This window comes from Amblyomma maculatum, chromosome 1 (genome assembly GCF_055883805.1).
Source record: "Amblyomma maculatum isolate TAMU_Amacu chromosome 1, ASM5588380v1, whole genome shotgun sequence".
Lineage (NCBI taxonomy): Eukaryota > Metazoa > Arthropoda > Arachnida > Ixodida > Ixodidae > Amblyomma > Amblyomma maculatum.
In genome coordinates this window covers 380,118,267-380,134,088 of record NC_139344.1, presented here as the reverse complement: position 1 = coordinate 380,134,088, position 15,822 = coordinate 380,118,267, and the positions used below count along the sequence as shown (strand labels likewise).

At 45.0% G+C, this 15,822-nt stretch overlaps 1 protein-coding gene across 1 annotated transcript in view; it reads right to left on the bottom strand.

Moving 5' to 3' along the window:
* Positions 1 to 13,905, bottom strand: part of LOC146208356 (MFS-type transporter SLC18B1-like) — a 41,243-nt gene extending 27,338 nt beyond the window's left edge. The window contains exons 1-2 of the mRNA XM_084592896.1: positions 13,562 to 13,905; positions 3,759 to 4,147 (exon numbers count right to left, since the gene is read on the bottom strand). Of these exons, the coding sequence (XP_084449022.1) occupies positions 3,759 to 4,073 (315 nt within the window). The 5' untranslated portion in view covers positions 4,074 to 4,147; positions 13,562 to 13,905. The remainder of the gene's footprint in view (positions 1 to 3,758; positions 4,148 to 13,561) is intronic.
* Positions 13,906 to 15,822: the final 1,917 nt, after the last annotated feature.

Below are 15,822 nucleotides of genomic sequence, written 5' to 3'. Positions count from 1 at the left end.
CTTCTTAACACCGCTCACAGAGAGGATGAAAAGGGGGAAGGAAACGGGTGAGGCAGAGATGTTACCTGCCGCGGCGACAACAAACAGTATACACACGCACACCAGGAGAGGGAGGAGAGGGAAAACGCCCGGCGAAGCGCATTAAAAGAACAATATATATATATATATACATATACACACACACTGTGTGTGTGTGTGTGTGTGCGTGCACTAATTACCCTAGCATCCTATCGCCGCTATCTTCTTCGTCCACTACGACCCTTCCTCTTCTTCCCGCTTTTCAGTCGAAGATCATGTGGATAACAGAGATAGCTGTCCTCCCTTTTAGATTGATGTGAAAAGCAAGACGTCCGTCTGCTGCGCGATATCAGTGCACGTTAAAATAATAGCCCAGGTGGTCGAAATTTCCGGAGTCTTCCACTAGGACGTCTCTCATAGCCTGAGTCGCTTTGGGACGTTAAATTCCATGCAGCAGGAGCAGCAGTAGCTAGTTGTACTCCTTACTTCTCTGCAGTGAATTAAGTGTGATCGAGACCCGGCCATGTATCAACAGTCAGCACGGAAAAATCCGTGCTCTCTGCTTATCGGCGGTTTCAAAACCAAAGAATGCAAGAAGCATGCAGATGACCACGCAGCTGGAGTCGATGGCGGGGGTTCTAGGAATAGTGCAGGAGAAGTTTCTATTAGAGCTCACGGGTGATGAATAATTCCGTCCGCAAACGTGAACTTAGAAGAGCCTGAACGGCGAGACTAAAAATGGGACAGATTTGATATTGCGCGTCCATGCTGGCATAGTGCAGGGCGCGATGGGACTCAGTTATTTGAGGTACATGAGGTACAAACGTAGGCTGGATTTAAGCTGAGCAGTGGGGAAACTGATAAGAAGGGGTACATTCGTCTTTGATATAGCGGTAAGATGGAAAGCGGTATTCAGGATCTCACTGAAGAGCAGATGCGGTGTAGCGAAAGGCGATATCCTTAGTTTCAAGTGAATAATGATAATCTGAATCTCACAGACATAATTGCGGAATGTCTTGTTGGCGTAATAGAAGTAGGGGTTGCCTGAAAAAAATATTACTTAGAGGCCTCCAACCCCATAGCTAGGCTAGAGCTGGTAAAGAGTGCGGAATGATGATGATGATCAAGTGAAGAAAGAAATTAAAATACGGATAGGGTCGGGCTGGGCATACATAGGGACGGGTGCATAAAAGGGCCCAAGAGAAAATCATCCATTTCTCAAAAGTTAGATGTGCGGCAAAAAATCTAAGGGCAGTGCCATTGCCAATATCTATAAGATAGTTAAACCAGGCGAATAATTCTGCACAAATCTCAACAGCAGCAGAATTAATCGACATATTAATGGTGAAGTTAATGGTGCCGTCGCATTGCGCACGCCACAGGTAGTAAGGAAAGCTTTGAAAGCGAAACGCCATGAGGATTAGTGGCAGGCAAGGATCACGTGCTTGCATATTTGCTGGCAAACAGTGGGCACGTTGCGCTAAATAACTTGCCGCTCTGACAATCAAATGCCTCGCAACATCGAGACTACCGCAGTGTGCGAAAAACACCAGAATCATCTTAATCCATAAGACGTGGGGCATTCAGTAATTGAAAAATCACAAATCGATCAGTTACGGTCCATTGTTAACAAGGTATTTAGTAAGATAATCGTTAAAAGCATCAGAGCGACGTTAGCCTTTAGTCTTTCAAATGTCCAGGCTGGCTTTTGTAAGGACAGTGTTCGCAATAAACAACATTCAAGCCATCGATCAGGCCACGTAGACTTAGGCAGAACATAGCAAGTCTTTATACTATGTACGATCAGACTTTCACATCAGGCGAGGGAGACGCCGAAACGCCTATTGTCTAGGTTATTGCAAACTTGTTCTGCTGCTATCAATGTGCTAGCATCAGCCGCATGCAGCAGCCCAGTGAACAATATCGTGACGCCCACGGAGCCCTTGAAGAAGAGGTCTGCAGCCTTCATAGATTACGTGCAAGTATCCCATTCAGCCGAAACCTCACCAGCGGGCATTATCGTAGCAAAGGCGTAGAAGCTGTATCTGTAGCTCTCAGAGAGCAACCGTAATGCTCTACAAGGAGAGTGATAGACTACTAATAACGAATGGTATCAAGCTAGGAGACACGATGCCTGTTTTGCATTCCCATTTTTGCAGAAGCCATAAAGGTGGATTAGGAGCAGTTGGGAATGAAAACCATTGAATAATACGTTACCAACTGCAGGTTTGATGATGGCACAGATTTTGGTAAGTAACTCAGAGGCCGAAGCGAGAAGAATAATCGAGAATGTAGACGGTCAGACAGAACGAGAGGTTTAAAAATTATGTGAAGAAATCTAGATCAGGTGTCTGTAGAAAACAAACCTTTACGACGCGCAGTGAAGTACTGGAAGTGCAGGTAGTATCAGGGATTGTAGTTAGCACATATGCGGGCCACGAAAGTGATAAACTAGAATTATGAATAAGAACGGGACGGAATGAATTTGGCAGGCCCTCTCGGGTGATGAACAACAGTTGACCAATATCACACAGGGAAAAATTATATGTATATTCGGGCACTGAGCTACGGAAAAAAAACATGGACGCTAACGCGAAGGCCACATCAAATTGTGGACGGCTTGTTGATTTATGGGAAGGAAAATGAAAGGCGTAATAATAAAGAGACGCTAAAAGGAAATTTCTAACTAGTCAGGACGGATACGTTGTTTTAGGAAAACTACTAACTTATCCTTCTCCGCGGAACGGCTACTGTGCTGCTGGGAAAATCGAAAACGAAAACCCCGAAATCCTTCCACATTCAAACTGTCTGCGAGGAGTGAGCTCAGTGGTGCCATATTTATGACGTATATTTAATAGACCGCTCCAGCCAATCAGATACGTTACTTCAGAAGACTGCAAACATGGTCAGAGATCGGAATTATCCCCCCGATTGCGACCTTACTTCGACGTCGGGTGAGGTATAATCGTGCCATGGGCGTAGTTAGGCGTGGATGAAAAATCTTTTAATGACGCATACTCTCGGTCATGACCCTGTCCGTCCGGAAAAGAACATGTAACACCTTAACTAGTGCTAGTAAAAAAATATGGTCTCCACCTCCTGAGGACTAGAACCTCCATCCCTCGGATCTCCAGCTGAGCGCTTTAACCAACTGGGCCACGCCCGGTATCATGAAACGCATATCATAATTCTCCTTGTCTGCCGTGAGGAAGATAGTTAAGAATAAAAAAAAAAACAAATATTGTCTCTATCGGGAATCGAACCTCCAATCCTTGGATCCCCAGCCGAGCGCTTTAACCAACTGCGCCACGTTCGGGATCAGGAAATCCGCATCATAATTCTAGTGATGAAAATGACGCTGCAGATAACAATGATGACATTAGCAGTGTTAATGACTGTGCATTTTGTTGAAATGATAATGAGAGCAAACGTGATGCACCGTGAGCACCAGCAATGCTTAGGCGTTCGCATTTCTGCAGTGCAGATTCCACAGTGCTCTCGTAATTTTTAAACGTTGTCCGCATAAAGTAAGCTGAGAGCTCTTATAGTTATGCAGGCGACGCTATCTGGACTGTCATCCATATAAGATTTGCCCTTACTGAGGCGAGCTTTTGTGCGGACGAAAAATTGGGCTCAGAAAAAAAAAAGTACAAAAAATTTTGCAACTAATATAATTATTCAGACCATCTGAGGCTCATCCAAACAGCTTCACTTCAGTTTTCACGCTGAACGAGCCTCACCAGTGTGTCGAGGCTGAAGCCTTGAAGGGAGATGCCCATGACGATGAAGCAGTTGCACCACACGACCATCCAGAGCCAGGCGATGCTCCTTTCCTCACCGGGGGCGCTGTTAAACGAGGAATCCCGGTGGGCGAATAGCTTGCCGTCATCGTCTCGATAGATGCTGAGGAATGTGCGATGTCCCGCCCATAGCGGACCATGCGGATGGTGAGGGTCCTCCGGTGAGGCCTCGCTTCCGGGTGACGCAGAATCCTTTCGAATCTTAGGCCCATTGACGGCGCGGCCGCCGCTACCGCCCCCGCCTTCCTGTCGCATGGCTCTTGACTGCTTGTTCGAGAATGCCGCACGTCAATCGTCGATCTGGCTAGAAAGCGTCTGGTGCTGATTTCCTGCGCATATGATGAGAGAGGAAGAATAAGTTGCGATATATGTGCAATGTGAGATTTAACATTAACTGAAGCTGTAATTAGACTGAATTGGAACGTGGTTAAGGAGCATTAACCGAGCATCAAAGACGGGATGGATTGGAAGCAGAGAAAAGCATTCTTTGATGCGTTTTGAATCACCGTTTGGTTTAGCTTCCCAAAACTGCATGTAGGGATTTTAGGGACGCAGCAGTGCAGAGCGCTGGAATCGATTCGACCACCCGTGACCCTTTAACGTGTATTGGCACCGCCCACAACACGGACATTTTTTTTAAATTTATTCTCCTTTAAAGTCAGCCGGCATTGGACGGGATTGGATTCGGCGACTTTCGGCTTAAAAGCCGAATGTCATAGTGTGACACTGCGATGTGTTAGTAAAAATAAAATCGCAGTGAAATAACCAGTTACCGGATGAAAAATGATGGCTGACTGCTAAATCATAATTTAGTTACGGCGGTGCGAAAGATGAAGGCGAAAGAGGCTGGTATGAGAGTGTAAGCATGCTCAAAGATCGTCCTGTCACGTCGTTTCTTTGTTAGTTATCGCGCACACGTGACGAGGAGCGCGAGGAAAGGGATAATAAAGATGAGTGTGCCGAAATTTGTGCTTGACGTGCATACAAACCTGATTAAGCTATCATAGAAATGCAGTCGCTCATATCACGTGCGATGAAAAGCGAGCCCAAGTCCCACACAAGTTTGCCTCCGTCAGCGGTTGTGTTCTGTCGACACAGTGTCTGTCGCCGAAGGATAGAAAAAAGCCGTTTATGGCTGCACTGTACATACATAGACTATTGCCTGAATTTATGCACCAAAGAGTGGCATTTGACTACTCTCACTGCACTACGAGGCGCGTATGCTTTACGCTTGAATGTGCGTCTATTGTGGTATCAAACCCTGCCTTTTTATCAGATGAGCGCATGACCCAGACCTGTCATAAGAGACCTGAGAAAACCTCTACTTCAACGTGGCTTCAATCACTTCGACGTCATACTCATGGGAGATCGATTGAAACTTTGGTTTGCCTAGATAATTGAATGACCTGATTATCTGAACTATAGGGCTATCCTAGCTGGAAAACTGCGTGTGATAGCGGACGCCCGTCTTAACAGGTGTATGAAGAGTACAGGTGGGGGAGGTAAGCGTGCACATGTGCGTTAGAACTGAACGTATAGCACCGGGCGTGTAGCATATTATACTGAGACATCATTACCTCCCGTTTTCTGTCTTTCTCTTTCTCTGACTGTGCCCACTTCCTTCTCCAGTACGGATCAGCAGATACTACTCATGCTGCTTGTCTGGATCCTAACACGTTTCCGAACAGACAGCTCTTTTGTTTAGACGTCATCCGTAGGGCGACGCGGCAAAGTAATTCCTCCCAACGCTTGCGCCGATAGCGATCTGGACACAAAATGGCTTCTTCTAGCCACCGATGTCATTGTTCATATAGTAGCGGTTGTAAGCGTGCGAGAGGCAACATTCTAGAGTATGCACTGGTGAAAAGACGGCCGGTTTCGCAGGTACAGCAAATTTTAAGAACCTCGCTGCTGTATTGTTTTATGATATTTTTTCTGTATAAACTTCAGGTAACAGATCAAAAGCATCTAGAGCGCTAAAATGATTCATGGGAAGGCTATAATCAACCTAAAGAGATGGAAAGTCACCTCACGCTTTTTGAATTCCGACTTGTGTAATCGGCTCAGCTACTGAAGGGCCTAATTGACCTCTCTGTGTGAATTAGGCCAGTTTTTATAAGGCCGCCTATACTTATCCTTGGTGTACATTGTGTAACATCGCAATGTCCTGCTGCTCTGATCGTCAACCGGTTAGGAAACGGAGCAGTAAGAATTCGATATGATTTTTCACCATGCAAATCGATGTGTCCGTGAAAATCCACATGCCGCATTGATTTGCAACAAGGCTTTCAATGTAAGGGCGGAATAAAAATGATCGCTCTGAAGCATTTTCATAGCTATAATATGTGTGAAAGAGAATTCATATGGCAAATGCCTCTTAAACGTTTTATCTGAGCGACACGCCTTACCTTTCACTCCATTCATGTAAACGCACGCTACCTTCTCTTACTGCTCTCGGAAATCGTACGCCAGACATATATCAGCGCAGCCCGCATCTCATATTACCTGTCGCTTTCTATTCCCTACCATGTAACGACCCGAATGCGCCTTACATTATTAGTCTCACTTTGCGCATGCGCGGCGGAATCACCCGCCCGCCAAACTTGGCTGTGTGACATGGCGGAAAGTGTTTGCTTTAGCAGGGAAGGGCTAGTACACAGGCCACATCGCGTCGAAACGGCCGCATTCCCCGTTAGATGAAACGAACCATGCTTCCGTTTTGTATGGGCGTTTGTAGAGCTGCGCGCGGTCTGTACCTCGCGCGAGTAACCAACTGGATCACGCGGGCGTGGAATACTCCGATCAAAAACATCTCCGTCAGTTCTGCGAAGCCTCCATGTAGGCGCCCGTTATACGTGCGGAGCCCCGCCGCTGTGTCTAGGAAAACAGCGTCAGCGAACGGAAGAACGGATAAATGAGTGAAAGAGGAAAGGAAAGAAAGCTGCAATATTTGCTGTCTTTTCTTGTGGCGCGGACGGGACGGCTCTGCTATAGTACACTTCGGATAGCTCAATGAGCGTAATAAGGTAGTAATTACTCCCTCACATCCACCCAAGCGCAGCCATATGGCTACGGAGGAAAGCTATAAAGCTTTCTCATCCCGGTCTCATAAAGAATTCATCCTGGTTGGGGATAGAACCTGGGACCACCGCCTATCCGGGGCAGTCGCTCTACCAACTGAGCTAACCAGGACGGTGAGCAGAACGGATGATTGGGCGAGAGCGAATTGATCAATAACTCGAAGTGGGAGTGGTGTTGGTCAAATATTTAGGGGAGTTCCCCAAGGCGGAGTATATTTGCAATAATGGAGTGCACTATGTCACATAGATGTCATGGTGTCCATATGATGCGCATGGAACGTACACACAGCGTCGCCCTGGCAGACACAAGTGGGCTTAGGCCCCGCGCCGATTGCTAACTGTTTTCAACACCCTCAGTGAGCGGACCGTGTTTTGGTTGACCATGGAACGTCCACACAGCAGCGTCTCCCAGACGGACGCAAGTGAGCTCAGGCCCCGCACCGATGACTAAGTAGTTTTAACACGCTTCACCTGCAGCAGGTGCCGGGCTTGATCCTCAGTGCCTTTACAAGGCACTATCCGGTTTTTCGGTGAAAAAGGGTCTTAAACAAAACCGCCGAGTTATCTCAGTGGCTTCGACGTTCGACTCTAGTGAGCTCAGGCGCACATGGTCTAACAAGGTGGCCTAGGCTATCTTGTTGCGACATACGACGGCACAACGCCTGTTTAGGCAGTAGAAAGCGCCCATGGGCCTTGCCGTTCGCTGTGTAATGAATGAATGAATGAATGAATGAATGAATGAATGAATGAATGAATGAATTAATTAATTTTTTTTAAGACTAAATATCAAATTTATAGCTGCCAAATGAGAGAGGTGTCAGAAGGAACATATGGCACCGGGAAAGAGCTAAGGAAATAGGTGAGGTGAATTGGAAGTCTTTCAACTCAAGAAGGCACTTGGGTCAACTCAGATTCGACAGGTGAAATGGGCGTGATGCTAACTCTTACCTAGCTTCACCGGAATGAAAAGCAATGTCCCCCAATAGATGAGTAGTACCTATTTCCTGTAGGAAGTCACAGCTGTGCTTATCATGGAGCTTTGTTCCCGGAGTTCTTGTTTAGAGGTCGGCAGGAAATAGCAGATTGAGCGTGTGTACTGCTTTCTATCCGGGATTTTACGGTGAACACGATTCTAATGTGTTGGCGCGAATAGACTTGCGAAGGGGCGTAATTATAGTTCCGTTGCTCCCTTGCGTATAGTTGTGGTCAAACCCGTGCGTCTGGAGTGTTAAGGCGATGTATTTAGGCGAAGAAATGTGGCATCCTGTGCCGTTAGAGCGATTAACAGCATAGAAAAGTAGGACTTGTGAAATGCAAATGCGAAAATAGTAGAGTATCAGCTACGGCAAATCCGCCGTTGTGCTTAGCGAATTTGGTGCACCGCTGCATATTTCAAGGCCATAATGGGATCGAATCATGTCCGCGGCAGTCATTTTTCATTAGAGGCAAAATACAAAAACACCCGCGTAACGTGTGATGTTAGCGGATGTAAAAAAAAAAAAAAAGACGTTCGATCTAGTGATCGTTTTTATCCAAAGGCGAATTAATTAATTAATAAACAATTAATAATTAATTAATTTTTAACTCGTCATTAAGGATTCCTGTGGGTCCGATTCTTACGTGTTGACCAAGTTGGCAGCTCCTACCATTTCGGAAGACTTGCCGACATGGATATTCAGCCATATGATTTAAACGAGGCGTACGAACGTGCCTGAGTAGCCTAGAAGTGGCGTGTCTGACATGGGTTCCAGGGTACTCTGTGACTTCGACTCTGATCTCGAGAGTGCAACTCGATTTGACAGTTCCTGCCAGTGTGACCGTGACATTGGGTCTTGTGACGTCACGCAAATGACCGACATAGACACCAGCGTGTCGCATGAGCGTCGCTGCTGTTCCGGAGCCCTCGATTACAGCGTGCCACGTAGTCCAAGCGTAGCAACGTGAGGCTTACCAGATATCATAGCCGTAAATTGCGACAATTTATGAGTTGAAGTTTGAGACTCTTACGGAAGCGCCGCGGAAAATGAAATGTGTATTGAACATCTCGCCTTGCGCTAAGCAACAGTACCATCGTTCGAATGTTATGTTGCACTTTTTCTAGGACATTGAAATTAAATGGAAGAGCTCTAAGGCTTGTCCGTGTCCTCCTCAAAAATTATTCGTTCCCCCTATCTTTTAGCATTTGTTTTGTCACATATATCTGCCCCTTAGCTGTTCTCTACATCATTTTGTAACGGCCTTTACATTTCTAAACCACCTCTCCTATGCAGAACGAAATGTAGTGAGCCAGAGAAAAAATCTCTGATCAAGAGATTAACCATGATAGCTGATGAAGCATAATCTACAGTTTCTCATTTATGCCCACCAAGCAACAGAGAAATCGGATTTAAGGGAGAAAAGAAAAAATTCTGAGAAAGTCGCACGGGGAAGTGAAAAACAGATTAAGATAGAAATAGTGCATCTTGGGGCGGCTGCTGAAGCAAATCGTATGAAATATTGATAGTTTTGAAGAAATCGGTTTGCATATTTGGCCGGGTACAACTGACGCCGTGACTTTGGCAAGTGACGAGTCCGTGCAATTGGGGTAGTCGCTTTCAGAGTCGAAGCGCGGAAAGTGGGATAGTTCTCTGGCGAAGCTGACGGCCTCGCGTTGGGCAGTCAGACATCCTAACACCAGAAGAACGTGCACAAGTGAACACCTAGCGAGGCAGCCATTCCACCAATCCTTTTGTCTGGATAGAAACAGTCGCTGAACGCGTACCTGTGTAGACTAATGAAGAGCATTCGCTGACGCACGATTCTGAGCCTCCACAATGCGAGCCAGCTGCGCCTTCATCAGCGCGCGATCTCTGCCGCTCTTTTTTCTTTGAAGCTACTCGTGACATGTTGCTTGCGTTTTCGCGCTGCCCCATGTGTTCGTGTGTGCGTGCGTTCATGGACGTGTGTGCACGTGCGTGCGAAGAACGAGCGTACTCCCCAGAGCTGACACGCGGAATTCGAAGAGTGTCGGACGTACCAAAATAATGGGAGGGCGATCCTACGTTATTAAAAAAAGAAAAGAAAAGAAGAAAGAACAGACAGAGGCGAAATAATGAAATGAAAAAATAGCGATGGATGTTTGAAATTCGTTAAAAGGTCGAAAGTTCAGGTTCAATTTCACAGTGATTGTTTTTCTGGGAGAGAGAGAAAGAGAGCGGACACTACTTGTTATGTTTCGCATAGGTCACGCAAGTTTACCCATGCAAGAAAATATGGTATGGAAGACGTTTACTCAGCTAGTGAGGCTTAATACATACGCAGAAGCGGAAACAAGCTTTATGAGTTCTGTTTTTGTTTTTCTGAATTCTGTGCACAAGTGGTACCGTGAGACTCGTTTCAAGCGTGATGCCGAAGTAAAGACAAAAGTATTTCTTTGATTTGTAGGTTAAAGCATCTGTGCATCTATTATAGCTATTTCAAGTACGGCACCATTCTCTTGGCTTATCTGTGCCTTGACAAGTGTTTCCAGAATGTGGGAATCATCATTAAATATATTGTGAATGGCTGCTAAATTGAAACTGGTTTTCTTCATGCAATGGAATGAATGTTAACGTCCCAAACAGTCACATGCTATGAGGAATGACTTACTGAAGGGCTCCGGAAATTTTAACTAGTTGTTATTCCTTAACGTGCATCCACATCGCACTTGCACGGGTGCCTTGCTTTCGGCCTCCATCGGGAAGCGGCCGCGGCGGCCCGGGTAAAGCCCATGTCCTTGGGATCGCCAGACGAGTCCCTATAACGACTCAGCTACCGCGGCATAATGGTCGTTTCATAATAATAATAATAATAATAATAATAATAATAATAATAATAATAATAATAATAATAATAATAATAATAATAATAATAATAATAATAATAATAATAATAATAATAATAATAATAATAATAATAATAATAATAATAATCACTTCGACTATGTCCACTGCAGGGCTAAGGCCTCTCCCGTACGTTTTCAATTAGTCCTGTCCTGTGCCAGCTGAATCCACTTGATCCCTGCGAACTTCTTTATCTCATCCGCCCACCTAACGTTCTGTCACCCTCTGCTACGCTGTCCTCGTCATCGATTAGTATAATATACGAACTCACAACCGCGTTTGGTCAGAAAGGAGGCACTTTAGCTGAAGCGAGCATGAACTACGCAATACGCAAACATTTGGTGACTGGACCCGCTAAGAAAAAAAGAAATTAAAAATAATTGGCTGGTCGCATACACATCGGAAAGGAGGATTACTCTCGCTGTCGGCGTTGCGTTACCGTAATATTGTTGTGAAATTTATTTTGCCCCCCTGAACACAGCTATACAACTTCATCAGATATAGTCATAAACTGTTGGAAGGGTACGTTGGCAAAAAAATAAATAAATAAATAAATAAATAAATAAATAAATAAATAAATAAATAAATAAATAAATAAATAAATAAATAAATAAATAAATAAATAAATAAATAAATAAATAAATAAATAAAAAGTGCAGATATATTAGCAAATTTCTCCAGCGTAGGCTGTCGCGTTAGATCTTATCACTCAATGGAATTTTTTGGCAAGGATTTTTTGTCCCCTTATGTTTATTTCTTTCGTTCGACACATGTTTTGTCTAAGCAATCATGCACGTCTAGAGGCGGGAAGAGTTACTTTTTTTTTTGGGTTATACCTGTACTCTCGTTTTATAGTTTTATATATATATATATATATATATATATATATATATATATATATATATATATATATATATATATATAATTACTTTTTCTTGATTCAGGACCGATCGTATCAGCGGTCTGTAAAGCCGCGTTGAGCTCAGTGGCGTCGCCATCTGTGGCAGTCCTTTTTATTTTTGTTTCTCCGTATCCGCTTTGATACGCGTTGTGAAAGCTCTCAGAAGCGACAGCCTGTTTCTGTGCGGACGTTTTACACGTACTTGTACCGCCTCGCATGCGCTTAATGTCACCACATTAGCCTCCTTCGAAGTGCTCTATGCTGGGCCTTGATCCGAATAGGTCGATCCAGAAAAACGCGAACTTTTAAACGATACAGCTGCAAGAGAAAACACCATCGCTATCCCAGAACACATTGTTCTGAGTGATTTCAGCGAAACCTAACGTTTACAGTGTTTCGTTATTTTTTTTTTTTTTTATTTTGAGACGGAGTAGAACCATCTAAACGCGAGACTTTGCTGTGTTTATTCTGCTGGAACTGGTTCCTAGCAAACATCATCTGAGTGGCATTACTGTTAAGAAGTTTTCGCAATTGTTACCTACGCTAAAAGCGTGGTGATGATGCCGTATAGATATTAGTAACCACGCCTTATCCGTAGCCACTTCAACTGCTATTATTTTGAGAGTATTAAACGAAGGTTACTCAGAGGGCAGCCAATTTTATTAGCTTACATTGGTATTCTTTTTGTACCAGTGTCTGCAGTCATCCGGTATCCTATGTTTGAAGTGTATACACATGCTGTTGCAACAATAATTTAGTAATACAGATGTTCTTCCCAGACTAAAACGTCATTTTATTAAAAACAAATATGAAATTACTTGACACTTTTTCTTAAGTCCGGTGACCTAATGGTGCCACTATCAAATTAACATATTATCGTCGACAGTGATGCATACGGCGGCGGAATCTTCAAGCTCACTTTCTGCTTCTGACGTTTGTTGTGCTGATTGAATGCGACAGCTCGAATGTTTTATTAAATATGCAGCGTGCTTATAGTGTATGTTAACGTATTCAGTGTGATGCCCGATATAGCGTCTTCTGGGCGTAGGTACACGAATTAATTATACATGTTCTGTCTGCACTACTAGTCAAACAGATGAATGTTGCAGCTTTGTTTTCTGCAAACGTGCTTTGAGCAGTCGAAAAATGGTTTCTCTGGGCGCACTGTTTTGCTAGCATATTTAATTTTTAAGAGCACCAGCATATAAGTGGAGTGAGGAAACTAAACCCACAGACTGTTGTACAGAGGTTTATCTCCTTGCTTGTCTTTTTGTTTTCTTTCCTGCCGTGGTCCTGGACATACTGATAACTGCTTATATATATTCGCATATTTGAAATTTGCCGAATCGCGCCAGCTGAGCTGCGGCATGTGGAGAGTGCCCAACTTTTGAAAAGTGCCCATTCTGAGCTTGACTAGTACTTCTGTTTATTCCAAATTCTCCTGCTTTATCGATCTTCTATGTTATTGTAAGGCTTCCGCCGCAGTTTCAAAAATGGACTTCCTGGGCCCACGCTGTCAGCTGCTCTCGTTTTTGGGGCTATCGTATAGCACCCGCATATATTAGTTTAGCTATACGATCACTTTCCATGGTGAACCTCTTGTCCGGCTGTAGAGAATATCGCAGTCTCCATACTAGGCGGAACCAGACCTCCAAAGCAGCTGGATAATGCCACGGACGTGACATTGCTTCGAAACGGATATTCAGCCGAGCGGGGTTCACAAGAAAATCAGCTCCACCGATGCGTTTAATTCGTAGAAAAGCCTGCTGGATATTCCGGTTAACGTTAACACAGTCGAACGCTTATGAGAAAGTGTAAATTTCGAAGTCCCTGAGACTAGCAACTCTCTCAAGGAAAACGGAGGACGGGGAGCAGTGGTGACGCAGTTTGCTGCGCTCTCACCTCTCACTGGCCAGCAGCATCTTTCGGCGAGAAGAACGGGGCTCCTGTCGGAACGGTTCCGTCTCGGCGGTATGCGCGGTCAGTGCTTAGGTGGAAACTCCGCCAGTCGTCGCTCCGGTCTCTTTCATGAGGAAACGAACGGCCAAGGGTCGCAGTCAGTACCTCTACGGCGGCAGATGCCACTACTGTTCGATCTCGCGTTCCTTTCCTCCGCGCCGGAATGCCGCGCTTCGTGTCGACGCGCGCTGCACGTCGCTTTGTCCCAACTGTCTCGCCGTACGCGCGGGTGCGTTCGCCTGCCTGCCTGCTCGCCCGTTCGCTCGACTCCAGCACGAGCGACGCGCGTGCACGCAGACGCACGCGTGCGCCGTGCCGGCAACAGCTGTGCTTAGCGTGAAGAGGTCACGTGACGCCCTTGGCGAGAGTCTAAACGGCACCGAACAGATACGCGCGATTCGGGGGGAGGACAGACTGTTATGACGAAGTGAAACGCGATTCCGCTCTGTTGGCACTGCAGATCAAGATCGTTGTGGAAAGTGCGCAGTGGCGAATGCTAGTTTCGAAAATTTTTAAACGGCAGAATAGTCCTGGCGCAAGGGACAAAAATATATTTTAGTTAGGTTACGAGACACCTGGAATAGTTGCATGCGATCAATGTAAGGGATGATTTCGTCAGCTCCTTATCACTATACCATCGCCAGCGACCGCTAGAACACTTATAAGGTACGTCCTGAAAGGGGGGTGTCGGCGGTGGGGAGAACTTCAGATCGTCTCGTTACGTTAAGTCTGTTCTTCAGCGTCCGACATATTTGTTTTCAGTAAAAAGTGCACTTGCGAATTCTTGCACATTTAGAGCACGATCAATCGCAAGGCACCCGTGCGCTGTGCGATGCCAGCCACGTTAAAGAACCCCAGGCGGCCGAAGCCCTCAACTGCGACGTCTCTCATAGCCTGAGTCGCTTTGGGACGTTAAACCCCAGAAACGTTAAAGAACCCCAGGACGTTAAACCAACCAATCAACCTTTATTTAACTTAGAGTGCGCGCCATTATGAACAAAACACGTGGGTGACGATTCTGCACGTATGCCTACCGACAAAGCGAATACATGGCGATTCTGCATTTCCGCCTTGGTGATTTACTGGCCAACAACCTCTTCAGTAGTTATCGGGAGTAATAATGAACATGCTTAAGACGCTTTCGTACTGTGGCCAATGGCTGGGATTTCTAAGAATTTCAGTGTGCAGCATTTTGGCGTAGACCTGCTCAGGAGTAAAAAGAAGTGGCTAGCTAGCTTTGGTAACTTGATCCAGGCGTAAGGTCTGTATTCCCCAGATTGTTGGTTTCGGTTACAAGGCATGCATTGTACATTTACACTGAACTTCGGAGCAGCTCCAGTATTGTGTCTGAACGGTGCCGTTCATGGGGCGCTGCGAGTGCCGCGTATGCTTGCTAGTGAGCTGCAGTTTCTTCACAAGCTTCGCACGTTTAGCTTATTCATAACGTTCGTATCACTTTACGGTGGTTTAAGTTGTATGCACGTCTCGTAAGTCATTGGTGCTTAATGAGTTGGCTGGCTGTGGTTAACCTTTCGGCACGTTTAGATACGCATAAAATATCTGGGCTGTCGCCGACTCTATAATGGTGCATTCTTTTACTAGTAGTTATTGAGTAGTGTATGAATGACAGGATGCTTGTCATACGGACAGAATCTGTTCTTTGTCCTGTTATCGAAGACGAAATTGTTCCTGAAGAAAATGTTGCGAATAAATAAAAATGTGGCCTTATTGCTTATGGCCAGCATGGCGTTGAAACAATATGGCCATGATAATGTAAAGTGTAATGTTTGTTGCTTTTCGTACTAACGCTATAAATGGTATAACCAGTCGTAACCGTCACTTTCTTATCGCCCATTACTGTACACAGGGTCCAACAGCCACTTAAACCAAGGAAAGCATAGGATACATTTTTTTTTATCCATATGTTGATCAATGTGAAAGAATGTAATCATGAAGGTGTTCGATTAGGAAGTAGAAAAAAAAAATCAGTCACATGCCTCCAGTGGAAATCGAACTTTTTTTTTTTTTCATACACTGCGTAAATCACTGTCCTAGAAGGCACTTCCAAAGCGGCCAGTCTTATGACATTTTTACTTCTTTAAGAAGAGCACTGCGAGTGAAATATCGTTTTAATGAGCGGATATATAACTAAGCCACAAGTTTTAAGAAGGGCTTCATGACAAATAAATTCCCTTTCGCGGCGG